General features: G+C 42.8%; 1 protein-coding gene across 11 annotated transcripts in view; it reads left to right on the top strand.

Annotated features, from left to right (window-relative positions):
* The window catches only part of TTLL5 (tubulin tyrosine ligase like 5), a 109,946-nt gene that overhangs the window by 33,263 nt on the left and 49,278 nt on the right, over positions 1 to 27,405 (top strand). For 6 of the 11 annotated variants that reach the window (XM_028719269.2, XM_077925429.1, XM_077925428.1 and 3 more), the window contains 17 exons: positions 1,044 to 1,125; positions 1,287 to 1,348; positions 2,674 to 2,762; positions 3,597 to 3,638; positions 5,356 to 5,469; positions 5,900 to 5,991; positions 6,348 to 6,410; positions 6,962 to 6,997; positions 10,289 to 10,345; positions 15,377 to 15,528; positions 15,793 to 16,108; positions 17,385 to 17,505; positions 18,940 to 19,086; positions 21,129 to 21,229; positions 23,633 to 23,745; positions 24,209 to 24,322; positions 25,937 to 26,326. In XM_028719269.2, coding sequence (XP_028575102.2) covers positions 1,044 to 1,125; positions 1,287 to 1,348; positions 2,674 to 2,762; positions 3,597 to 3,638; positions 5,356 to 5,469; positions 5,900 to 5,991; positions 6,348 to 6,410; positions 6,962 to 6,997; positions 10,289 to 10,345; positions 15,377 to 15,528; positions 15,793 to 16,108; positions 17,385 to 17,505; positions 18,940 to 19,086; positions 21,129 to 21,229; positions 23,633 to 23,745; positions 24,209 to 24,322; positions 25,937 to 26,326 — 2,091 coding nt within the window. The remainder of the gene's footprint in view (positions 1 to 1,043; positions 1,126 to 1,286; positions 1,349 to 2,673; positions 2,763 to 3,596; positions 3,639 to 5,355; positions 5,470 to 5,899; positions 5,992 to 6,347; positions 6,411 to 6,961; positions 6,998 to 10,288; positions 10,346 to 15,376; positions 15,529 to 15,792; positions 16,109 to 17,384; positions 17,506 to 18,939; positions 19,087 to 21,128; positions 21,230 to 23,632; positions 23,746 to 24,208; positions 24,323 to 25,936; positions 26,327 to 27,405) is intronic. The other 5 variants (XM_077925467.1, XM_077925459.1, XM_077925449.1 and 2 more) reach the window with 2 other exon arrangements.

Raw genomic sequence — 27,405 nt, 5'->3', positions numbered from 1 at the left:
GGTTTTCAGCCTCTCTGAAATCCATGTGTCCAGCCTTGTCCTTGCCAACCTTAACAGCCAGGGAGTACACATTAGGCCTCAAACCTCCAAGTAGCTTATCTATGTGTTTTGTTTTGCTTTTCAGTTGCACAAGCTAAAAGGCATTATAACTAGGCATGGGGGAGGAATTAGTTCATTCTGCTTTCCATCACCCCTTCATTCTAAGCAGAGCCTAGGACCTTGACAGGACCACTGACTGAAGTTGCAGGAGCATCTGTCAGGAAAATTTGTATCTTGGGGTGGATTGTTCCCACTGGTCCACTACCCCCTTCATAGTCTCTCTCTCTCTCTCTCTCTCTCTCTCTCTCTCTCTCTTTCTCTCTCTCTTTAAGGTAAAAACCTTACTAAAGGTAAAGGGACATGGTATGACCAGTGGCAGGCCTTAAAAATGGGGGGGGGGGATATTGGTTGTAAGAGCAGCATGGGTAAACTTTATTTTCTTCTCTTGACTCTCTTTCCCCTGTTTCTAACTCATACTTCTTGGTGTAGGCTGCAGTGATGTCTGGATCGCTTAATTTTGCAAATGCTTAGAAAAACTAGATTCTGATGTCTGAAAAGCTGGGGTTCTGGAAGACATGCCTTGTTTCCACCCCCTTTATTCTGCTGCCATTATTCTGCATTCCCTTTTTGAAGCTTTCTATTTCATTAGGGCTTTTCCTGAACTTTAACTGGACAAAAGCATTCAGATGCCTCTATTGTGGGACTGGACTTGTATATTTCTAAAAACAAGGAACCAGGAAGCAGTGACAAAATATAGCACCAGTACATCTTCACTCCAAAGCAAGAGTCAGTATCTTAAAGGTGGAGCGATTATGGCCACAGAATATTCAAAACTGGCCATGGTAATCTGTATCACACTTTTAAAGAAATGAGCAAGCATCACCACATTTCTCATGTGGTGAAATACTCTATATTTATCCACAGTCCCTTGTTTTGATGTTGGTTCAATTCCTTGAAAACACAATTGCACCGCCGCGAAATACTTTGTGTGTGCTTTGTTTCAGAGCTTTATGGCTTTGATGTCCTCATTGATTCTTCTCTCAAGCCTTGGCTACTGGAAGTGAACCTATCCCCTTCCCTGGCCTGGTAAGGAGTTATTGAGAAAGATGGAATTTGAAATGACTACCATCTGTTGAATATTCTTGATGGCTGCAACTGAATAACTACTTTATATACTATGTTTTAGAGGAAAGGCTCTCACTGGAGATACCATTAACTGCTTGCCTTTTCTGTTTCTTGTTGGATAGTGATGCTCCTTTGGACCTGAAGATTAAAGCTAGTATGATTTCAGACATGTTCACACTTGTAGGTGAGTTGAGTTTCAGTCCAGTGTTTTGTTGGCTTAGGATGGTGATAGCGGGTTAAAAGTGGGTATGCCATGTTTGTATGGTGGGTGTGTATATATGACATAAGAATGGTATGCTGTAGAATAGTAGAGGTATTCAAACTTGTTTTGTGAAGGGCAGGAATGCTGTAGTTGGAAAGTGTATAATCTGAGAGAAGTGTAGGTCTCCTTAGCTGTGTGGTATGAAAGAGTAATGAATAGTGGTGAACAGGGTGTGGGTAAAAAATTCTTCTTTGGGGGGGGGGATGCTGTTGAGTGCCTGACATCTGTATGATGCTTTGATAGCCTGAGGATCATTGGGTAACTCTAGAATAATTATTACCTTTGTTGGCATGGTTCCTATTAAAACAAATAGGTAACAGAAAAGATATAGAGATGTGAAGGGGTGGTGGAGGAAGAAAAAAAAGGGAACCTATTTTTTGTTTTTGTTTCTTCCTTGGGCCTTCACATGTTTACAAAGCATTGTACTGGGGTAGCTAGCCCTCAGTTTATGGGCCTCACCCAGCCTACAGGCAAATTTTTCTGGCCTCCAAGAGCCCACCAATTTTGACAGTGGGGAAAAAAGTTGACACAGCGCAGATGCAACTCTCCTCCTTTCCTGTCATCCGATAAATCATTTGATGAGCAGAGAGAGGAGATAAACCCCCACCATCAGCTGATCTGTGTGTTTTGAATTTGGTTGCATTTCGGTGTTTCCAAGTAGTGCATTTAGATCTTGTTTAGAGCATGGATGGAGAACTTTTTTCTGCCTGGAAGGCTATATCTTTATCTCCTCCACCCCTGGAGGGCCCAAGTTGACCTGTTAGCCCTGCCCACCTGTTAGTCACCTGACGGCATAGTGACATAATGTGATTCTTTGTTGGGACTTCAAAGCAAATGGGGGTTCCTCATGCAGGGATTTTTACAAAAGACTTTTAGATGCCCTTTCTGTCCTGCATTTCTCTTTCAAACCATGGTGGCTTGAAGGAGAAGCAGCAGCAGTATGTGTGCTGGTTGGAGGAGCACTTCCTGCCATTCATTAGCTGATGAGTGAGTGGTAAGGTTGCACTTTACTCAAGGCTTTCAATCCCCCCCCCCCCCTGTTTCTCCTTCAAATCTTCATAGATTTGCAGGCGGGGGCATTTGCACCTATTCCATCAGCTGATGAGTGTGTCACAGTGCGCCTTCAAATGCACCCTTTTCGCAGTTCTTTCACTGGAGGAGTTAAGCTGTTGTTGGCTATTGATACAGAGTTATTAAACTAGCCCATAAATTAAGTTTTCTGTGGCCTATTTTGCTTCCGCTCTCAGGCTTTGTTTGTCAGGATCCAGGTCAGCGGTTCAGCCGAGCATCATACTTTACCCCTGAGGGAAGGAGACATCCTTATCAGAAACCTCAAGTAAGGAGAAATTTGAGAAAGTAGCTGAAAGATAAAAACCTTCTCTTCTGCTATTAACAGATTATGAAGACGGGTTTAAGCAAGGATGATTGCCGTTTCATTTATTCATTCTTATCTGACAACTTTGTGATTTCTTTGATTATTTTGTATCTTAGTACTTCATCGCTGTGTATGGCTTCTATACTGCTGGAAGTGAAATTGACCTCTAGATGCTAACCATTCCCCGCACCCAATCCTTTGCTATTTTGATGTTGATTATGGTGATTATATAGTGCCATCAGTGTGCATGGTGCTTTGGAGTACAAGAGGACAGGTCTTTGTTCCAATGAACTTATAGTCAACACAGGGAAATGAGAAGAAAAGGGTGAACTGGTCATCAATCTGGCATTGTTTCATTTACATGTGCTTTTGCTTTAGTCTTTTCAAGCAGAAGAGGAAGTTGGTTTTCAACATTTCACATGCATGTATAATCCTAAATGTCTTGAGTACATATTTAAGAGGTAAAAATGTAATGATGAAGATGAAACAAAAGCAGTTGACATTTTATACAGATTAGAAATGTACGCTAGATGGGTGATAGTTGTAATATCCTGCTTGCATGATGTTCTTCCACTCATGCAAATGTGTCTTCCCTGCCCTCTCCTCCTCACTTTAGCTCACACCCTCAAAATCTGCTCCATATACTTGAGAGACTCTCTGGAGCAAATTGAGGAGGGAGAGGCATAGGAAATCTGGTCATGTCTATTGGTATGAAATCTATGCATTTATCAGCAGAGTTTCTTCCAGGATTCAAAGGGGAACATCAAATCATTATTCTTTATCTTTCTCTTGTAGCGCCCTGTTTCTGCACAGTCCCGATCAACAAATGCCAAATTGGTAGGTATTGGGCTATTATGTTTCTTCATTTACAAACTTCCGTTTACCTATTTCAGAATTTAAAGTAATATGTTTATTTTGTCTGCAGCGACTTTTAAGGACACTATAAAGGAATGGTAAAGAGGTTCAGGGGAGAGAAATGAACAATGCATATGGAATGGCAGGAGCTGCAGGGAGGTGATAACCCTTAGTGTGTCTGCCTGCCTCTCTCCCGCACTTACTTTACCTAAAATTGCAGCCATTTGTGTCAAGTGAATCCCAACTTTGTTTCAGAATAAAGCACACATATTAAACAAGATTATGCATGCTCTGCAAAATATGCACGTTACTGCAACAAATTCAAAATTTAGATTATTTTGATAGAGTGTATGCATATTTTTGAAAAACGGAGAAATACCAATGTAAGAGAGAAGAAAGACAAGGAAGGTTGTACTAAGAGAAGAAGAAACCTTGGAGATTGGAGACTGGGTGCTCATAACTGACTTAATGATGGCAGAAGCAAGCACACACAACTGTTTGGTGTTATTTTCATACGAAGCTTCCTAGAGTCAAAGAGGAGGTAATAGACACATCTTGTTCAAGAGAAGAAATGATACTTTCCCTTGATTATGCCTTAAAAATAGCAGAAGTTCCATACTATACCTGGCTTGAAGGATTACAGTTTATTATTATTTTTAAGTAATGGGAAAGATTGCTGAACTAGATGAAGTTTTGGGCTGATCCAGCAAACCTTTTCTATGTTCATTCATAAGCCTGAGTTACTTACTGATAATAGGTCTTCTTTTGTCTAGGTTTGTATATGTCTCTTCTGAGGCAAATTCAGTTTTTGGTTTTTAAACTCTGCTTTTCTGTGTAAAGAGGAATATAACCCATATGAAATAATGGGGCATATTGCTAATATTCATATCTTTATGGAGATGGATCAAGCTGAGCCTTTAATCTGTGGTGCAGCTGAACTTGGTTTTAGCTTCTGCTACTTTGATCTCAAGGTTTAAAAAATCTCTTTAGGAACTTATTATCTCGGGGTCTTTAAATACCTTTTGTTTTCAGCCTTGACAGTGCTGCTAGGTCAAAAATGTCTTGCCTGGATTTCAGCTTCTGCTCCCCCACCCTTTTGTTTGCATTTTGTACTTGCCCATTACTAACTCAAACAGCTTTGTGACGTGAGATAGAGCTGAATGCAGGATATGCAATCTTCTGGCTCAGTAAAGATCTTTAGCTGTGGACATTTTAACACTTGGAACTAGTGTAAATACAGATGAACTGCATTTCTTTTCCTTACTGCAGCTTCATCTCCTAAGCAGGTTACTACTACAAGACATGGGTTATCCAGCAATTGAGAGCTGGAAATGTTACCCCCCGGGTACCAGAGCCAGGAATATGTGTCATGTTTTGCCCATAGAGACAGAAGCTGTGAATGCTGGCTCCTGCTATTTTGGGGTGTGGTTCTGTGGTCAAACACTGGGAATGTGAAGTTTGGCTATGGTGTTGAATGGGGTGTGGACTTGCTATAGTTGGAGGCAGAGAGTGTGAATCCTGGCATTGGTGCCCTTGGATTCTTCTGCCTCTTAAGTGTGACTCCGGGTTCTGATGCCTGGAGAGTGATGTCTCTTGCTGGGCAAATGACTTTGGTATTTGAAACCCCGTTAAAAATAATTGGAATAAGATTAGAAGGAGGGGAAATGCTAAAATCAGGTTTCTCATTGTGATTCTACAGCGTTCTCGGCCGCTGTCTGCCAGTGATGCTGAGATGAAAAACCTTACGCCCTCAGCGAAGGAGAAGACAGTAGGAAGGCATTTTGGCTCCATGCTGGGGCTCTCCATGGAGGAGGTAAGGGTTGTCATGTACTGTATTAGCTCACTGGACATGGTGCATGTGCAGAAGAAGGGAACAATTAGTCACCATGAATGGGTGCATTTGGCTACCAGATGCCTCTGCCTTGTGTCAGCAGACTGAGACTGGCATCTTGGCAGCATAGATAGGGAAATTAAGGGACAAAGAATAAAATGGTTTGTCTTTTAAAAGTGGAACTGTTACTATTGACCCCATAACTAAATGATTCATAGGGATTATGTGTATCTCAATGCATTCCATCCCAAGGTTCACCCTTTCCATTATTTGTTTTTATTTATTTGAAATATTTATTGCTCGCCTTTCATGAAAACTGATGCCAGGTCAAGTTAAATCAAGACGACAAAACCAATTCAAACCTAAACAACTAAAAAGTACTAATGCCTTTCATTGCTTGTTCTGATTCCAGATAAAAGTCTTGCGTCGAGTGAAGGAGGAATATGAGCGAAGAGGGGGATTCATTCGTATATTCCCTACGCCATTAACTTGGGACACTTATGGGTGAGCAAAAAGTCTAATTTTGACCCTTTCATCCTGGAATGATAGAAGACATTAGGAGGTAGAAGATGGAAATTCTAATTTATTCCCACCTTAGTACACTCTCAAAGACCATTCATTATGCTTTAAATTTCACTTTCAGGGTCTTTTTGTATATCAAACATTATTCTGTCGCCTTTTGTGTTATCTAATTCTTACCAGCTTCCTTATTAGTCTTACCTTTTCCTCCATTCCTGACAGACGAAGTTATTTCCCCCTCACTTTTCATGATAAGCTTTCACTTTTTCCTCACTGGGTCTTCCATTTTAAAATACTCCTAATCTGAATTTAAACTGACTCCCTTCCTCTTGGTTTTTCAGATCCTATATGGAGCACAAGACAACAATGAACTATATGCTGGCCTCTCGCCTTTTCAGCGACAGGTAGGAAAGTGGTTCAAGGAGTCTGCAGTACAGAAGGAGACCCATAGGAGGAAAGAGAAATGAAAGTGAACATGAAGAACAGATTGCTTGTAGACAAAGTGCTGGGTCCATTGGGCAGTTGCTCGTAGAATGCATTTTGGCTCTTAGCTCACTAGCTGGAGCAAACAGTAACAGAGTAATTCACAGGCTTATAAAGAAGGCAGTTCTCAAGAACATAACAATTGCCTTGGCTGTTCAGATGAAAGCCCTCCTCAATGGGTAGCTAGCTCCTTCTGGAGGTTCATCAGAAGAGCCTGCTGGATCAGACCAATAGACCACCTAGTCCAGCATCCGGTTCTCACAGTGGCCAACCAGATACCAGTTGGCCAACCAAGCTGATTTGGGGAGTGAGGAGAGAAGGTGAAAAGCCTTGTTATGGAAGCCTTTCTGCAGGACTTTTGCTGATGGGATTCATTAGGCAAATCCTGCCTTGGGCTTTTAATGTATCTGCTCTATGTTGATGTAGTATAATTGTAATGTAATCACAATATTCTTTTTTCACTGTTCTGCAGAGGGTCAAGAAGATGCCTAATTTCTAAACGAACTCGGTAAGCAGCTTGTATAGGCAAGTTATTAAAGGAAAAAGGTTGGTTTTGTATTTTTGACCATGCAGTCACCTTAGACTTTAGATGGGACTCTTTTTGTCAAACAATAGAAGGTTGTTTTCAAGACTAATTGCTGTGTTTGGGGTAGTGACAAAGACTCTCCTCCCTGAAAGAGAGGGGAGTGGTTGTGGGCGGGAGCCTGAACACCGCTCCTAGCAGGGGGTGTTGCCCCCTGCCTCCAGCTCACCTGGCTGGCACTCACGCCCCCCCGGTGGCCGTCCAACCAGGTGCCATGGGGGGGGCGTGTCCAGCAGCCTTTATGCTGCAGTGCCAGCCTTTCCCTGGCCTCATTTCTCTTTGTCGTCCTGTGCGAGTCACCCACCCTCCACTCCCTTTGAGTTAGGGCTTAGGTCATTGGCCTTGCTATGGACCTTAGGTTGGTCGCCCTGGTTGCCCGGGGGGCCTGGTAGGAGTTTTTCCATTTGGCATTAGGCTTTTTGGTTTTTTCGCCTACCTCGTAGCAATCGTCACAACTTTTTGGTGGTATTGGTGGGTAGGTTAGGCATTGGAATAATGTGTTGTGGTGTGTCGAAGTGCTAGGTGTGGCCATCGCCTATGCCTTCAATCTCTAGGGGTATTCCGCTAAAGGAATCTGGCGGTCGTGTATTCCGTCCGAAGCCTGCTTGGCAGGAGGCCATGGCACGACCCTCGGTGACATCAGGGGTGAGCCTATAGTTGGATTAGCATCAACAGGTGATGAACCCCTGGTGAATAAACCCACTTGTTTCGCGATCCAATGCCTAAGCCAATACCTTTTCATTGCTGTAATCAATAAAGTTGTGGCCTTTTCTAGCCCATTAACCTTATATCACGTGTCCCTGTGTCTTCATTTTACTTCGCGGGGGTCGGGTCCTCGAACCACAAATGTTCCCTATGCAGGGCATCCAGCAGGAGGTCTTTTACAGAGGACTTGGGGCTTTTTGTGGTGGAGGTTGTAGTTGTGGAGGGAAGTGGTAACCCTCTGCTTCCCATTTTCTGTGATCCTCATACCCTGGCCAAATATTCCTTGTATGGGAAATAGTCTTTAAAATGTTATTGTGTTAGGGGGTTCCCTCTTTGGTGGTCTGTGTCATTTCTTTGGATTTCAGTGTCGTGAGAATGCTTGTTGCTCTGCCATTATGAAATGGTTGTGAAAGCTGAATTAGTTACTTGCTATTATTGTTTTGCCAAGGTCCAATATTAATGTTCTTATGATTGCATAGTTAAACTCTCAACCAGCTGTTTTTAATGGTGTAAACTGGTGGTCCTGAGTATTGTGTTGCTGGATTTTTGAAATTTTCAATTACTGCTTTAAACTGTGTGTTGGCCAGAGAACATCCGTGTGTGCGCGTGTGTGTGTGTGTGTGTGTGTGTGTGTGTGTGTTTTCCAATATATAAAAAGTCAGAGGAGAATTCAAAACAAAATGTCAAAAGCATACTACTACTACTACTACTAATTTATTATTTATACCCTGTCCATCTGGCTGGGTTTCCCCAGCCACTCTGGGCAGCTTCCATCAGAATATTAAAATACAATGATTCATCAAATAACACAAGCTTCTTACCTGGCCTATGTGGTCTCTGACCAGGAGTTTTCCCAGTTTCTTGGTTGTAGAAAATAGTTGTTTCTTTAACCAATCTCTAAAAAGGGAGATCAACATAAGACTACCTCAGAACAGCAAAACATGGACAAGCAGGAAATTGCCCCTGGGCATTCTAGACCCAGAGGGAAGTTCTTTCTGTGGCCCTGAAAACTCTATTGAGTTTTCCAGTTCTGCTTTTTCAGTAAGCAAAATCTGAAACTGAAAGAGAAGGGTGTGCATAGTGCTGCAGCTAGCAGGACAAGTTTTGGATTGGATAGCAGAGATTATGATTTTATTCTAAGTTGTGTTTTCCAGAAAATTGAAATTAAAATAGAAATTTTAAAATAGTGTGGCCAGTCCCTGCAGAAAGCAGAGCTTGGAGTCACTCCCTATCAGTTGATGGGCAGAAACCTCATTAGTGTAATGTGCATAGATTTGTCATGAAAATTAATAAATCTTTTAGGAAGAAAGAAATAGTTATAGTTTTGTTGTGTTACTACCTGTTGGTGGTCCTTATAAAGAATTATTGCATTGTATTAGATGTATTGATATTCACAGATTAAGCAACAACAGTTCTTTGAGGCCATTAATTAACATACCAATAGATCATGGATAGCTCAGTTGGTTAGAGCATGGTGCTGATAACGCCAAGGTTGCAGGTTTGATTCCCGTGTGGGACAGCTGCATATTCCTGCATTTCAGGGGGTTGGACAAGATAATCCTCAGGGTCCCTTCCAACTCTACATTTCTATGATTCTATTATCCCTGGACACTGGGCAGAGTAGCTTTCCTATCAGCTAGTTGTGCCCATTGACTCATTACAGTACTTATGTTGCATTTTCACCAGCTGATCAGATAACAGAAGGTTAGAGAAGTATGAATTTCTTAGTGCAGCTGGCTGTTTGCCTGTGGAGAAAGAACATGACTTACAGTAAGGTCAGAACACAGAGGCATTAGCACAGTTTTAAGCAATAACTGGCTACTTCCCCAATGTTCAGAATCTTATTCAGTAGCCTACAGGTGGTGGTCCATTTTTCCTGGTCCACAGCACATGACATACATAGATAACATTTCTGCTGCAGGCAAACAGTTCATAAATTGCAATTTGTTTGTCACAGATCTTGATTTCTGGACAAAATAATCTAATACCTGTGAGATTTATTTTGGTTTAAGTCTGTTTGTTTCACATTTTCAGTAGGTTGTATGTTTTAATCTGTGGTTGTAATTTTTTTAGTGATAATTTTATTGTTTTATTGTTTTATCTTTTTTGTAGACTGCTTTGAAGTCTTTTCTATAATCAAGCAGTATATAATTTAATAATTCAAAACTAAGTAGGACAGAATACATGTTCTTTGTATTCTGCACCATAGGAAAGTAAATCATTAATATTAAAGAGTCTTCACACATACAGCGAAGCTGAGAGAGGGATGCATTTCCATTCATTTCAAAATTCATCCCTGGAAAAGCCTCTCCTTCTCTTCTGCAGTCGGTTCTTCAGGCACAAGATGCCAGTTTCCAAAATCAGTTTTTTACAGTTAGAAAATTGCAGAAGCCTTACATTTCTTGCACTTTAACTCCTCCTAGTTAACAAGATATATCCTCAACAGGCACAAGACAGAGTGCAAAGGTGCAGTCTTTAAAATCACACAATTCTTGCTCTTTTACTCTTTAGAGGCCTTGACTTGCAACGTGGTCATCTCGCCGCCAGATGTCTCAGGACCGAGTCCAGGTAATAAAACTACTCACTCTTCCCCCCCTCCTTTGGATTTACATACGGCTTCACATACCCTTTGATCCCAACTAGGCAGTAGTTCAAAGCTTTATAAACTGGGGCTAGCTGCAAGCTCTTGTCCCCTCTACTCAGCCTCAAGTACAGTCTCTGCTTCAGAAAATTCACAGATCTCAGCAAGATCTCAAAAAGATACAAGTCTCATAACTTCCTATTTTCTTTTCATAATTCCAGCATTGCAGACAGTAGAGAATATTGCCAAATCTTGGAGAAACCTTATGAAACGTTTTTACCAGCATCTTCCACATTATTCCATGTATGGAGAAGCACTGAGTTCACTAGGCTAGGATTTTTCTTCTTCAAACTTCAAAGTTTGGGAGGAAATATGAAGAAAAATCCTAGCCTAGTGAACTCAGTGCCCTCCTCAAAGGCCACTTTGGGGAATTCTTAACCACCTGTGAACTCTGTTTCCCTTCAGCTTCTGAATGCAGACATATTTCTGCTGAAGGGTTCCACCCTCACAGTTGCTGAGTTTAGCCAGTATTTCTGCTCTTGGTTCATATAACCTTACAGGCTGTTCCAGTAAGACCTAGGGAGTCTTCAGTTACAGAATTATAATTAAAAAGTAAATTTGTGTGCATTTAAGGAGATCAAGTGGGACGCGGGTGGCGCTGTGGGTAAAAGCCTCAGCGCCTAGGGCTTGCCGATTGAAAGGTCGGTGGTTCGAATCCCCGCGGCGGGGTGCGCTCCTGTTGTTCGGTCCCAGCGCCTGCCAACCTAGCAGTTCGAAAGCATGTCAAAGTGCAAGTAGATAAATAGGGACCGCTTACTAGTGGGAAGGTAAACGGCGTTTCCGTGTGCGGCTCTGGCTCGCCAGAGCAGCGATGTCACGCTGGCCACGTGACCCGGAAGTGTCTCCGGACAGCGCTGGCCCCCGGCCTCTTTGAGTGAGATGGGCGCACAACCCTAGAGTCTGTCAAGACTGGCCCGTACGGGCAGGGGTACCTTTACCTTTACCTTTTAAGGAGATCAAAGTTTACATTGCTTTAAAGTATGGTAAATGGAATTAATTCAATTTTTTTCTTTTTTTTTCTTTTTTTAATTTATTTTCAAAACATTTTTATACAATCAATTCATATTTTATCACACATTCATCCATTTTTGACAATTTTTGAAAATGAATAAAAATTATTATAAAAAAAGGAATTAATTCAAAACCAAATATCAAAAACTTGGGAATAATAGTTAATATTTCTTAGTGTCTGATCCAGAGGTCTTCTAAGTACTGTACTTTTAAAATTATTTATTATTTATTGAATTTGAATACCATCCTTCATCTGAAGATCACAGGACGGTTCACAACATTAAAATGAGAACACCAAATACAGAGAAAACAAAACAAAACAAAAATTCCCCTCCCACAAACAAAGGTGATAGAATATTTAATCAGCCAAAGGCCTGATTACAGAGAACTGTTTTAGTCAATCTGCCAGAATATTGTCCACCCCGCCAGATGTTCCTCCTTTATGGAAGCCAGATGGGTCGTTCTGTTAACCGAATGCCCTCCAGTCCATCCTGGTTCTGCTTGTTGCCTTCCAGGTTTAGGGGTGGAATGGACATTCCTGTTGAGGTCATCTCAGTTATCTAGGAATTCCTTTTCACTGTGTGAGGTATTCTTGTTCTGTGTTAAAATACACTGTCTTGTATCTGTGTATGTGTGACATAATTTTTTGTGTGGAGCATGGTTTATGGACTTTGCTTGTGTTAGGGGTTGAGGGGTCTCCTTAGCTCAGTCATTATGATCTGGAGCAGGGGTACAGATCTAAGGCCCCTGAGCCGGATCAGGCCCGTCTGAGTTGTGGATTTGGCCTGTGCCACGAAGCCAGAACTCGCTGTGAAACCAAGACTCCCAGCAATGGCAATGGGGGGAAGAGGCTGAGTGCCAATCAAATGCTGCACCTGGTTTACCTCAGCACAGCGCAGGGAAATATTGTTCAAAGGGCACTGCCTATATTCTCTAGTGGGAAGAGTCATCCAGTTAACCGAATGTCCTCCAGTCCCCTCTTCAAACAAAATCGCAGTAGTACCAATTTCTAGTTTTTTTGCCAGGCGCCTACTTGATTGTAGAAAATGCTATTTTATGTAGCTTCCTTTATTTAACCAATGCCTACTGCTTGAGGTTAGACATATGGTTCTTCAGAACAGCATGGCATGGAAGAGCAGGAAATCACTATATGTTCTAGGCTCCAAATATATCAGAGGCACAGAAAACCACTTTTTAAAAAGCTTCTGACCCTGCCTTTTCACGGCAAAATCCAGTCTCTCATGGAGAGTGACGACAAATTAACTTTGTACATTTTGGTCACAAGTAGCAAGGCTTGCACTGGCTAGTCAGTGATGATGTCGTTTTGAGCGTTCCCTTACAGGAAATGGAAATTAAGCATCATTTATACTGTGTTAATAAGTCTTTGTTCTTTCCCCTGCTCCTACAGTTTTCTACTGTTCCTTAGCTTGCGTTAATATATTGTTTTGTATTTTTAATTTTCTGGGCCACTTATGAATGGTTCTCCCTGAAAACCAGCATATAAACTAATTAAATAAATCTTCACAACTTCACAAAGCATAGTTTGCCAGAATAATAGACGTTCATTTTACCATTCATAGGTCACATGCATTTAACCTTAAGTATCCAGCAGGATGAAGAAGTGGGGAGAAGATTTGGGAGGTTTTAATTCACAAATGAAATGTCACAGGCTAATTCTAATGACGTTTTAGCCTGAAAAGATGAATAATTGACAAAACTTTAGAAATCCAGCTAGTTTCCTTCACACAGGGCTGGCTCACAGAACTACCAAACCTGGGATCTTTAAAATGCATTGTATTGCTTTTCGAGATTCAGAGTGATTACTACAACATTGTATGGTGCTTGAATCCATTGAGTTAGCACAGTGCAGCCTGTTGAGGAAACCTTAAGAGAATAAGATCCCTGCTAGATCAGGCCAAGCAGAAAGTCTAGCATTCTGTTCTCACTGTGGCCAGCTAGATGCTTTCATGAAGCCCACAAGTGCACCAACTCTCTCCCTACTTGTAATTCTCAGGCATCCAGGAGTGGAGAACTTCATTGTAGCCACTATATGAATCTAAGCGGCAGTTCTCAGTTTTCAGAATCCAGTATCCTCGTTATCCTTGCCTGCATTTAAAAAGGGTATTTCAGCATTTCTAGAATTGTTTTGCCTGATGACAATTGAGTCTCAATTCCCACAAGGGGGTGCATGGAATGAATTACTCCTTTGCATTCACCAGTAGCAAAATATACCTGAGCTGTGCTGGCTGGTGACTATCTCTGTTGGAGTGTTCTTGGCATCTGGAATTGCAGGGAATGCCCCTCCTAAAGTTTTATTGCCTTTCCTGGCATGCCATTGGACATATTTTCTCAGCCTACAGCTTCTTAGTGGAAAATAGTTTGCTTTTAAGAGGAAAGGAAAATGCTCAGGGATTTTTGGTGGAAATCTTTTTAAACTTCTTCTAAGACAGCCCTTCAGTATAGGAAAACAAATCTTAAAAACAATGAGTCCAAGAACTGATGGCTACTGCCATGGCCTAATGGTGCCCTGATTTGATTAGGATTTCAGTGTTCAACACAGAGGCTGAGTGATGTGGCATATATCTTATAGCTGGTGCGGTACTATAATGGCGGGAATGATAAAGATCTTTCTTCAGATCCTTGTTTTAGATCCTTGTTCAGCTGTGCACTGGTGCTCATAGGTAGTCTTAAACAAGTTTTTTCTTTTTAAGGATAGCATACTTCACAGAGCTGTGAGGCTACAAGACTGTTCAGGAGTAGAGTAGGATACAAATGAAACAAATAGAGTGGTACCTCGGGTTAAGAACTTAATTCGTTCTGGAGGTCCGTTCTTAACCTGAAACTGTTCTTAACCTGAAGCATCACTTTAGCTAATGGGGCTTCCCGCTGCTGCTGTGCCGCTGCTGCACAATTTCTGTTCTCATCCTGAAGCAAAGTTCTTAACCCGAGGTACTATTTCTGCATTAGCGGAGTCTGTAACCTGAAGCATCTATAACCTGAAGCATATGTAACCCGAGGTACCACTGTAAGATGTATTTGGGCAAGGGATGTCCTGGGAGTAGTCAGATAGTCCTCCCTGGTATTAGCTTTCATGTGTACAAATCCAAGGAACTTAATGCTGCATAATCATAAAGAGACCAGTATCTTTCCAGTTGGGCCCATGAAGCAGATAGATGTATGAACAAATAAACTGCTTCCTTGTTCAGTCAGTTTCCTCCCCACACCTCCCACCCCGGCCCTCCAGCTACTATCCTGTGTGTATAGTTAATATAGAAGCCTAATGCACAGCATGGCTTGTTACACATGGTTCTCTGAGCCCCAGTAAATACACATGCACACATACATCCCCACTGCTTTGAAGAATGGAATAAAAACTTTTGCTCCCGCTAGTGTGACTGTGTGTGTATTCAAAGAGTATTAGTTACAGGTAAGTAACTCTGATTCTTCTTCAGGATGAGAGCCAGTTGGGCCAGTTGTAGCGGTCAAGAGTGGTGGACTCATAATCTGGTGAACCGGGTTCGTGTCCCCGCTCCTCCACATGCAGCTGCTGGGTGACCTTGGGCCAGTCACACTTCTCTGAAGTCTCTCAGCCCCACTCACCTCACAGAGTGTTTGTTGTGGGGGAGGAAGGGAAAGGAGATTGTTAGCCGCTTTGAGACTCCTGAAGGGGAGTGAAAGGCGGGATATCAAATCCAAACTCTTCTCTTCTTCTTCTTCTTCTTCTTCTTCTTCTTCTTCTTCTTCTTCTTCTTCTTCTTCTTCTTCTGTACTCCTTGTGACTGGATAATTCTCAGAAGTGTAACAGTGTACTTGTACTAACTCAGTCCGGTTTGTCTGGTGGTGTAGGAACAGCATAGATTCACTACAGAGACCAGCCTTTAGGTTTTATCTGGAGATAGCTAGGGAGGAAAGGCATTGAGGAATCTCCTTGTTCTTGTCTTTTGCAGTTTGAATCTTGCTGGAGAACTGGGTCTGGACATTATGGATTGTAATGCTCAGCTTCATGCTGCTCTGTATGAGCGGAAGCTCCTGTCACTAGAGGTACGGAAACGAAGGCGGCGTTTTGGCAAACTGAAACCAGGAAATGCAAAACTGTCAGGTACATGCGAGTCCTGCCTATTTCCCCATATTATAACATTGGTGTCTGGGTTTAAATGGTGGTTAGCTTCTCTTGCCATATGTAAGATCTTGACCATATTTGGGCTAAAAGAAAAAAGACTGTGTTCACCAGATATTTCCTGTATTGGTGATCAGTTGCTAGCATGTATTCTATGACTGTACATGGTGCATATGAGAGCCTATTTTTTTCTGCCTTACTTTACTTATCCTAAAATGTTGAGAACTGGACATCTGTTTTTGACAGGGACTTCGCAGTCAACTGACTTTGTCCTCAAGTCAGAAATGGAGTGTGAAGAAGAGGAGGAGATAGTGGAGGAAGATGAAGAACTGGAGATACCTCGGGAGGAAACAGCTGGCTCTCTTAGGAACATGCAGGTGAAATTTAAGCCAGAGTTGCCAGAACAGGTGGAGCATCCCAAAAAGGAAAAGTTGTCAAAGGAGTCTGAACAGAAACCTGTCCGTGAAGCTCTGCTTCTTCAAGCCAAAACGGAACCAATGCCAAAAGATACTGAGCTTCCATTTAATTTGCTACAGGTTTTACAGGAGAACAGTAATCTAAGGTAGGAGTTTTCATGAGATTTATTTGACTATCATTGTGGCACATATGAGGACTAGCATGTAAACCAGAGTCCTTGTCCGCTTGTGAAAAGGCATGTTTTTGTACTGCACCCCTGGTTTTTATTTTGTAGAGGAATTGCTTCATAAAACGTATGCTTTGGCCTCTTAATTTTCCCTAGGCCGATGGATGGATGCTACCATTGATGCCCAGCATTCATTTAGTGCTCCAAGTGTACCAGATGCTATACAGAATACTAAAATAGTTTGTATACTTTTCCGTTTGGCTTATTCTATTTGCCTGCTGGTGGGCAAAAGTGAAGACAGTGTTGATAAGAAGCAGTGAGAATGAGGTAGGGTATTCTAATGGTTCAATAGAGAACTTCCATTGCCAGTGTTTAGGTAGGGGTAGAGAAATCCATACTGGTGACACAGTACATGATTTGCTTGTTAGTTCTACTTTTTCCTTTGCTCTCTATTCTTAGCTAACCCACTGTAGGAGTTAGGTGAGTTACTTTTTGAAGCATGATAAAACAAATGTATGGTATGTGGTACAGAGGATCAAAAAGGAAGAACAGTTGAAGGGTTAGAACAAACAGGTCCTTGAGTGATATGTCTTTCTGCTTTATGATGTAGAGTTGTATTAAGACAATAAATTGTCTTACATGCTCACCTTGAATAACTTGCAGAGTCCCCCTTGGAGTTTAGAGAGAGATGGATAGGCAGCAAAATCTTAGTATACGTTTCACACCACCAAATGTTGTTTCTCCCCACTTCCCACCCCTGAGGTTTGTTTTTGAGAGAAAGCTTCCCTGTTTGAGACTTGAGTTAGTTTTTCTTATTTTGTCTGGGAAACATGGGAAGTCTCCTTTGCATAGCACTTTTGAGGGAGTTTTCCTGTTTTAGTGGACTAATTAAAACTACTCATGAGAAGCAAAATCATAACTTCAGAACATGCTAGAACCATGATAATGATAAATTGTTTCAAACTTATCCTAATGTTCATGGGGGAAGTAGTACTATAGCCTCCTGTGGTATTCCAGTGAGAGAATGAGGAACTCTGATACCCAGACATGTTCTTCTGGATGTCTATTTTGAAAAATGAGCTAGAGTTTTAACCTCATTTTCTAAAATGGACTGCCAGCAGCAAATTCTGTTGCCATAGATGCTGGCCAAGATTGTAAAATGGTCCTTTGCCCTGTGTACTGAGGGGTTCTTTGTCGAAAAACAAAGCTGTTTATCTTTACTTCTGACTGCTGTCTGTGCTCTCTGCTTCTACAGCAAAGTTCAGGCTCGCAGGGCTTTCTCTGCCTATCTGCAACGTGTGCAGCTGCGCCTGATGAAAGAGGCTGGAGATCAGGTCCATAATCCTGCCTGGGCTGCCAAAGAGGATGAGCAGATGGTAAGAAATTGTTTGCTTGCCCTGCTCCTTTCAGGGAGGAGCCCAGCTCATCTTACTCCATGTTCCTGAATTACAGTTAGTGTGAAGCTTATTCCCATCATCTTACTCTGTGTTCCTGAATTACAGTTTGTGTGAAGCTGATTCCCATCATCTTACTCTATGTTCCTGAATTACAGTTAGTGTGAAGCTGATTCCCAACAGCTTGAGCTAAACAGCTAGATGCTGTAACACATCCTGCCTCTGTTACTGAAATGACTTGAACTCCTCTCTGAACCAATGTAGACTGTTGGTGTGCAGAGCAGGTAGAAGAGGTGTACTTTGGACTCCAGGGTAGAAGAAGCATTTTTGAATATTGCTGAAGTGATGGCCACCTGTGATTGCCATATTTTATTTTATTTTATTTTATTTTATTTATTTTATTTTATTTTATTTTATTTTATTTTGCTATGCATAGCCTCCCTGAAGCCCACTTCTTAGTTTAAGCTCTCTGTATGTCAATCGGTTTCCAGGTATGACTTTGCGTTGTCTGCCGGTTTCCCCAGACAGTAGCTAAATCATTATACTCTATCTGAGGCAGTTGCCTTACAGTGCTTATTGACTTCAGTCCACATTTCTAGTCCTTGCCCTCAGCTGGCAGCCCACATGGAGACACTGTGAAAATCCCGTATGGGTAGAGAGCCAATCTAGCTCATAGATTAAAACCCTTATGTCAGGAATTGGGAATAATCAGTGTGCCTCAGTGGAAAATGTTACCCTTGCTCTTTCCAAGTGGAAAATTGAAACTGGTTCTCTGAGAGCTGCTTTGTCTGCTATGCTGTGAAAAATAATGTTTAAAATAACAGATCAAACCAGCCTAATATAATGCTAGTGAGAGGCGAGCTGTGAAATTCAACGCTTTGGCTATGAAGCAGTTTACTTGCATGCTAGCAGGGCACCTAACCAAAAGTAAATCCAGAGTGGAGACAGAATATGTTTGAAACTAAACACTCACAGCAGGCGTCTTGCTCTAGCACTCACTTTAAAGTGAGGGTAGTTCTCCCTGCCATTGGCTGATGGCATAGTAGGAGGGATTGGTGTGGTTTTTTGAGACAAAGTTGGTGCAAGGCACAGAGCATAGAGAGTGACCAGAGGTGGTGCCAGAGATGCATGAAGGTGACAATAATCTAAGTGGTCAGAGTTTTATTTGAAAGCCTGCTATCCTTAGAGAGATGCACTTTTGTCTGCAGTTATTTTCAGCAATCATAGATTATGTTAGAATCCCAAAGCTTTTGCTTTGCACCTTTTTGTCAATGAGTTTACTTTTATTTATTGACTTTTTGCAACCCAATTTCTCTTATCCTCAACCCAAACACACTTTGATAACCGTTTCTAATAGAGTGATGTATATGAAGATAAACAAATGGGCTCACTCTTTGATTTTTCCCTTGGTGGCAGGAACTGGTTGTTCGCTTTTTAAAGCGAGCAGCCAATAATCTTCAACAGTCTTTGAGAATGCTGCTCCCGAGTCGGCGCCTGGCCCTGTTTGACCGTAGGCGCATCTTGGCTCACCAGCTAGGTGAATTCATCATCTGCTATAATAGGGTGAGTATGGCGTGTGCCAGCTCAGTTCTAACACAGCAGAGGATTTATGCAGATGATCTAGAGCAACACTCCTTGTTTTGTTTTATTACTTCTAGGGTTGGCCCAAATGTTTCAGAGAAGGAGGGAAAGCAGAAGCATGAGTCATTCATATTCCTGCTTTCTGTCCTACTGTAATGATCGAATAGAATCTTTTTGCATGTTACCTACGGGTGATCCATGAACTTCTGGAGCTCACATGGTATTGTGAAATTCTCAAATTTTGTTTCTGATATTACAGGATAAGCAGAAGCTTCTGTTTTTGAGCTTTCGCTTTCCCTGTTTCTTCATAATGAAGTGCAGGAACCTACATTTATATCTTGCCCACGGTCAAATGGCAAAATGCATGTGCAGCCCTGTCAGTTGTGAATTGTGTAGCTGCATTTTACAGTGAAACAGCCCCTCTCTCCTCTCTCCTCCTGCTCCTCAGGTAAATCCAGCATGTGCATTATGTGTGTTTTGCCATTTATACTTGGTACTTTTTGTACCAAAGAATGAATTAGCTTTTACTGTATTGAATAGTTAATACCCAGCATCTGGGTACTGCAGAAGAATTTGCATTTTTATATTTTCAAAGTATTAGAATTATTTCCACAATCAGGATTTTTTTGGGGGGTACATTTGTATTATAAAGATACACAGTAGATGGTAAATCAGCTTATAACCATACATGATTTATTGCAGCAAGAACAGATAGTTAGGATTTTAAGAAACAAATGTTTAAGCTACTAAACGTCTTGAGGCACAGATGTGTTTATTTCACAATTTGGACTCAAGACAAATTTATTTCACTCAGCTGAGATAACTGTATATACATTTTGAATAAAAGCTCCTTGTCTTGAGCAAGATAAGCAAAACTCATCTTGTTACTGAAGTCTGTTACCATGAAGTTACATTCCAGTGGTAAGAATATTGTCTTCAGTCCTGTGCCTCAGGCATAGCCATGCTGCTACAAGTGCATTTGAGAAGCTATCACTGGCTACCTGAACTAACAGATCATGTTTTGGAGTTTTTGAAGTGCAGGAATACTCACTGAGGTCTTGCTTAAAAGATAACCTTTCTAGCACAGAAGCACATTAGACATTTTTACAGAGGAGCATTTGAAAATGTCACCGTGCTGCTTGCAGTGACACTGCTGATTTCTCTGGTCAGAGGTCAGCCTAAAGATCAGTATAGTCCCCGTGTGGCTTAGGAGTGTCACGTTCACCAAGTGGAGGTCTTGCGTAGCCTCCATCCAAGTACTCTTCCTGAAAGCACCCAAAGTGTTACGTAATGTAGCAGTGTTGTTGTTGTTATATTTATCAAACACTTTCTACTATAGAGTTTCTAAGCCGCTTATAATAGGAAATTAATTCAATGCAGATCCCAAAACTTTTTCTAAGAACACAAAAATAATTATATATCGATTATAAAAATGGAAAGCAGAATTCCTCCCTGCACAGTTGTAATCAGCAAAAGATTAAAAATAGCTATGATAACCGCGCAGATGGTCAAATGCAAGGAAAACAGAAGTGTTTGCCTGGTGCTGAAAAGATGTTGGCACAGGTGAGTCTCCCTGGAGAAAGCATTCCATAGGGAGGGGGCCAAAAGGCCCACTCTCTGTACCACACTCCAAACTTCTCTTGGAGCATGTACTTGCAGAAAAACCTCTGATTATAATCTCAGGGTCCAGGTAGGCTCCTGTCAGAGGAGGTGTTCATAAACTATTGGGATCCTAAGCCGTATAAGGCTTTATAAGTGAAAACCAGCATGTTAGACTGGACTCAGTAATAAACTGGCACCCATTGCAGCTAGACCAGATCAGTGTATATGATTGGACACTGTTCCACGTCAGCAGTCTGGTCGCTGAATTCTGCACTAGTTTCCAAACCGTCTTAAAGGAAGCCTCACCTGTAATGCATTGCAGTAATCCAGCCTTGAAGTTACGTAGAACATAGACCCTCACAGGAAGCCTTTATGTGCAGAAAGGCTGGTTTGAGAGGTTACTTAATTTTACTTATTTGCAGGAAACAGATCAAATGGCTCAGAGAAAGTTAATGAAGAATCAGGAGGACGAAGAGGAAGGGGTAGATGCTGAAGGCTTTCACAAATTTGTTACTAAGGCAAGGTATGAATTTACTTAAAGCAGGAATAATTGTGCCAGGTTCTCGTATCTTAAACTGCAGCAGAGGGGGAGTTGTTGGCACTCTGCTCAGTGGTTTGGGATGCACTGAGGGCTGGCAAAAGGCTTCTTTTACCCCTCCCTAGGTGGGAAAGAACCCTGGATTTTGAGGCTTTCTTTAGCTGCATAGGCCTCTTCTATGAGCAGAACTTTTAAATGCCACATGGCAGCTGATATGTGGGGGATAAATTCTGCAACGGTAACAGGCATGTGCAGCCAAGGAAAGCCTGTGAAATGCAGGTTTCTTTCTTGTGCCCCTCAAAGTGGTGATGGCAGAGAATGAAGGGGAGAAAGAAGCTTTCTGTGGCTGCTTGCGCCTGTTCCCTGGGCAGAATTTGAATCAAGCTCATAATCCAATGAATGGGAGTTAAATCCTGCTGCGTTGGCTGCTGCTGCCTGTTCCTAGCTCAGAACAGGCACCTGTAAGCCAATGCAGAATCGAATTCTACACTCCCACCAATCAAGCTGTTTGATAAGTGGGTGTGGTTTGGGGGAAATAGCCTTGGCCAAGATTGGCCTGTGGCCTGGATATTCCCTACCCCAGTGTTTCCCAACCACTGTTCCGCGGCACACTAGTGTGCCGCGAGATGTTGCCTGGTGTGCCGCGGGAAAAATTAAAAAATTGAAAGATTATTTTTTTTTAAAGTCAAATTTTCGATTGGGGCGCCATCACTAGATGACCCCTGGGGTTCCCTCCCTCCCTCCCGCTCTGCGCCTCCCTCCTCCTCCGGGGAGGCCCTTCCTGGCTCTCGGCCAAGGCTTGGCGGCTGCCACTCACTCACTCGCTCGCCCACCCGTCCCTCCATCCCTGCACCCGGCCTCTCCCCCTCCGTCCCCGGCGCGGGGGCTGCCGGGATCCGTAGTCCCCTCGCCCTTGGGCTCCGCGCCCGCGCGGGGTGCGCAAACTACGTTTCCCAGCGTGGCCTGGCGGGCCGAGCGTTTTGTTTGAAGCGCTCTTCTCCCGGCCATGGAATGAGCGCAGCGGCGGTGGCCGGGCAGGCAGGGGCTCTTCCGCGCAGACCCCGCACAGCCTGCCTGCGCCCCCCGGAGATCGGGCGGCAGGATAGAGCCCGGGGATCCCCGCGGAGCCGGAGCGGCAGAGGCGGAGGCTGCCCCCCAGGTAGGGCTGCGTCGGGGGTTTTTTATTTTTGCAATGCTGCATCCGCGCCGGAGGGGACGCATCGGACCGCGGGGAGACCCCTTGGCGGGCGTGCAAGGCAATGCATGCGTGCAGGCGTTGCATGGAGTGGAGTGCAGTGCAGTGCAATGCAATGGCAACGCGGCGCCCTGCATGCATGCATGCAACTTCCACTGGCGCTCCGGACTTGGCAGGTGAGGGGGGTCCCCAGTGGGCGGCAGAGAGAGCCGGGAGGGCGAAGGGGAGCCGGGGGGGAGCAGCGCTGCTCCCCGAGCCGAGCCCGGGGGGAAACTTCGGCGTCGTTGCGCCGGGTGTTGGAAGCGGAGGCTGGCGGGGGCCCCTCACCTGCAAAACCTGGTCGCCTCTCATATATTTCGTGCATTGCATTCATCGCCCGCTTTCTCCTCCAAGGAGCTCCCGGGGGCGCGCGTGGTTCTCCCCGTGTTATCCTCGCAACAACAGCCCTGCGAGGTGGGTCAGGCGAGTGGCCCAAGGGAGCACCCAGGGATTGTCCTGGCCAGGTGGGGTGATTTGAACCCTGCTCTCTGCCCGGTCTTCGTCCTCATTTAGCCCCCACATGTGCATGACTGTGCATGACTGAGGTTTTCCCCCCTCGTCTTGGCTATGGTGTGAGTCTGTGCTGTTAATTAATGGGGTTCTGCCTTCGGAGAAGATGAGCCAGCCCTCAAGGAGGTGATTATGTAATTTGCTAGCAATTCATGTCCCTCCCGGCGTGACGCTGCGCGCTGACGTCACGGGGCTGTAATGGTGGTGTGCCTCGAGATTTTTTTCATGAAACAAGTGTGCCTTTGCCCAAAAAAGGTTGGGAAACACTGCCCTACCCTTTATGTAGGGCTTCTGTTCATGTGAAGGGATTTATGTGAGCACAATTCTACACGCATAGAAACTCCCCTCTCGTGTGCTGTCGAATGCAGAAAGGTTGGGAGCAGCAGGCATAAGCCTGTGCTCCTCCATCTGTTCATTAGTGAAGCAGGTGAGGTATTTGACCTATCGTTGTCTTCAGTTAGTTTTTCCTTCTGTGTCTCTCTCTTTCATAGAATCAGAGTAGAGTTGAAAGGGACCCCAAGGGTCATCTGGTCTACCCCCCTGCAATGCTGATGCTTCAAGAGTCTCTCTGTATCTATTTCAGTTCTGTCACCACATTGTAAAAGCTTGCCACTTGCTCCTTTTCTACTCTTTTCACATCTTAGCGAAAGTGATCTTGAGGAGGTGTTGACTTTTTACACACACAAGAATAAGTCAGCAAGTGTCTTCCTGGGAACAAATCCTGGAGTTACACAGAATAGTACCAGCCAGTTGGAAGGTAAGACCAAAGAAAGTGAGCATACTTTTTGCTGCTTATCATTGTTACTTCCCACAAAGAGATGGAGAAACATAGGCACAGTATTTTTTTAACCCTCCCCTCCATTTTCTCATTTTACATACACTTAACAAAGAAGAACAAATGTATACAAAAATGATCTACATTTGTTTCAGCTTCACTCCCCTCCTTTCTGCGGTTACATATTTTATAAATTTTCTCCACTGCATATAAAAACATAGGTGCAGTACTTAATTTAGTCTCCCTAGCTGATGTGTGGAAATACCAAATTGACAATAATTTTCAGTGCTGGAATGGATTTGTGCTTGTAACATACTGTCAAGTTATTTACCATATTAAAAAACAGTGGTGGGTAACACATTGGAAAGCCTTGTTGCATACTGTTCTCCAGCAGAGTTATAACTGGGAATCCGCCCCCCCCCCCCAATTCCAAACTTTATTTCAGATCAGCCAGAAACAGTGGAAGAAGCTGCAAAACAGCAACCTGAAATCCCAGTGGAAAAGGAAAATGTGGCAGAGAAACTGAGAAGTGACCAGCTCAAAGCAACCAGACTATCCAGTGAGTGAGAACAATGGAGAGGACTAAACTAGCAATACATAACATTAGGAACAGGTGCTGGATGTTAGAGTCTGACAGAATTTTATGGCTTCGCTTTGAATTCAGGCACATTTATAATTGGTGGCTACAGCAATAAATGGTCTTTCTTAACAAATCTTCCACTGACATTAATATTTATAACAGAATAAACAGCCAGCTGACATGCTAAAAATTGTCATTTCCTCCCAAATTCTAAACCCGTAATCTAGAGTTAATCATGGTCAGAATTCTTTGCTATATTTCCATTACGGTGTCAGTAACAATGGATCAGTCAAGTGGAAGGCACTCAAGTCCACTGTTGGAGAACTTGTGGCCCTTTAGATGTTGCTGGACTCCTTATCAGCCCTGGTCCAGCATCTTGTTCTCACATTGTTCAGCCATATGCCTATGGGAAGCTTGCAGGCAGGACCTGAATGCTGCAGCATTCTCCCTACTTGTATTCAGAGGCAGTTGAGATAGAGCATAGTCATCATTTTATAAGACTCATTTGAAAAATTCAGTTGTAGAAAAAGCATGTTATGGAAAATGGTTGTGTAGTCTGCCTTGTATAATATCTCATGTCCTTTATTTACATAAGATAGAATTCAATATAACGCTAAGTGGGGCATATGGGGGGCAATGAGGTTTACTTGCGCAACAAGACTTTTCTACCCCCCCCCCCATGGCCCACTAAACCTGTTATGGGTTTTCCTTCAACCTTCCAGAGCAGATTTGTGGGACTTGTAGGGGAAGATGGGGAGTCCCATAGCACAAGCAGATCTCATTCCGCACAGTCAGTAACTCAGTTGAATTTCAGCCATTGTCCTTCTGCACAATTTTGTAAAAGGCTACTCTAGCGTAATAGTGAATGTAGTGGTACCTTCGTTCTCAAACACCTTGGTACTCAAACGCCTTGGTTCCCAAACGTCGAACACCCGGAAGTAAGCATTCCAGTTTTTGAATGCTTTTCAGAAGCTGAATGTCCAATGTGGCTGTCGGCTATTGTTTCCGGGGGCCCTGCACACCAATCAGAAGATGTGCCTTGGTTTTTGAACATTTTGGAAGTCAAATGGACTTCCAGAATGGATTAAGTTTGGCGCTTTTGTTTTTGCTATTTATTTTGCGTTTTTGTTTTTGAGGCTTTTTTGGTTAATTTGTTTTTGTAACTGTGTGGAACCAGTGATTGATTATGTAACTGTGGAAATGGATAAAAGCCCCCCATCCAAACAATGACTATCATCAGTGCAGGTAAGAAAGAATTGTAATTGTAATTTTTATCATCTACAATACTGTCTTACTTATTTTATAGTACAGTACATTGATTATTGTTTTTGTTTTATGGGTAATGGTCTTGTTAGATAGTAAAATTCATGTTAAATTGCTGTTTTAGGGGTTGTTTTTAGAAGTCTGGAATGGATTAATCCGTTTTGCATTACTTTCTATGGGAAAGTGCGCCTTGGTTTTGGAACGCTTTGGTTTTGGAACGGACTTCCAGAAGGAATTAAGTTTGAGAACCAAGGTACCACTGTACTAGATTTGTGTTTTACTTCAATGTTCTGATCAGATTGGATATGTCTTTTTTTACAAAAAAAATAGGGATGCCCTCTTCGGCAGAAGATGAACAGAATGTGCCGCAACCCAGCCTCCTTAGTACGTCTTCCTTTGTTCCAAGTGCCATCCTTCCACAAAGCATCAACTCCCAGCTATCCTCTCATCCTGCTGCCTCAGATAATGCACAGGTGCCTGATCATCGCCCAGGGCTCTCTTTTTCATCTGGTTCTAGACTGACTCCTTCCCCTTCTCTCCAAAGCACAGCACCTGACATCTGGTCTAACACAGCAAAAATTACACCCCGCCTGTCCTCAAACAATGCAAGCTTACACCGTTGTCGGTCTGGCAGTTACACTGCCAGCCCCTTCTCTTCCTTTCAGAGTGCTTTGCAGATCTACAGCCAGAGACTGTCCCGACCAGCTTCAGCAAAAGCGGGTAAGCCATATCTGACTGCTTAGCTGGCACTGTATTGTAATATTTTTACTGTCTAGCAATATTCAGAATAGCTCGAATTGGCACAGTGGGTCAGAATGTGGCTATGCAAGCAAAATTTAGGGAAATACTTACTTATGGCTTGCTAAAAATAATAATACAGCTAATCAGATTCAGAAATTGGCCTCTAGTTAAGTCCTAGATTAATAATACATGTGTGAAATTATTATTATTATTATTATTATTATTATTATTATTATTATTATTATTATTATTATTTTGGCAACTTCCAGAAATATAGGATCATTTTGCTTCTCCAATCTAGCTGCTGTTGGCACATGACACGGCTTGGCAGTGATCCCCGGCAGTCCAGGAAGTGATGATTAAAGTTTACGCATGTGAAACTGCTTAGGGCAAAGTGTAGGGCAGCAACAGAAAGTAACCTGCATTGAAGTATGAATGGATGACTCAGATTAATAGCTCTTTTCTTGGAATAATTCTGTATTTGTTCTGTGAAGTAGCTATTCTGCTCACATTATCAGACAATATAGCTCTCAGCTGTCCCAGAACTTTGTCACTAATGATACACATGAAGGGTTTAAATATGGAGACTGGTGCCATTTTTGGTATGGCATATTCTCACATCCTCGGTGCTTTTCAATTGCCAATTGGGCCACTAGCACCTGAGAGCTTCTTGCATACAATGTTTCTTTTTCCTTGTCAGTTTCTGAGTTTGGTAGCTTTTCATGTTGGTGGCTTGCAACTCTCTCACTTCAGAATAGTACTGCAGCATTTTTCTTAACAATGGCATTTCTAGGTGTTCTATTCTGCACTTCTTTCCTGCATTCACATTTTTGTGATGGTTCCTCTCTTTTCAAGTGCCCTCCCTGGGGAGGCCTTCCTGAGACCTCATTACTAAACATTGTGGCAGAGAATTTAGCAATGAAGGATTCAATATCAGTAGGAAGTAATGCCAGTAATTGCCAGCTGTTTACGCCATGCTCTTCCTGCATCTGCTGTCATATTGGGACTGATTCTGCCCCTGAACCGCTTGAGAACCTCTGCTTTGTTAGACAAGGATG

Source organism: Podarcis muralis, chromosome 1 (genome assembly GCF_964188315.1).
Source record: "Podarcis muralis chromosome 1, rPodMur119.hap1.1, whole genome shotgun sequence".
Taxonomy (NCBI): domain Eukaryota; kingdom Metazoa; phylum Chordata; class Lepidosauria; order Squamata; family Lacertidae; genus Podarcis; species Podarcis muralis.
Note: the sequence above shows the minus strand (reverse complement) of the source record. Positions and strands in the feature narration are given on the sequence as shown.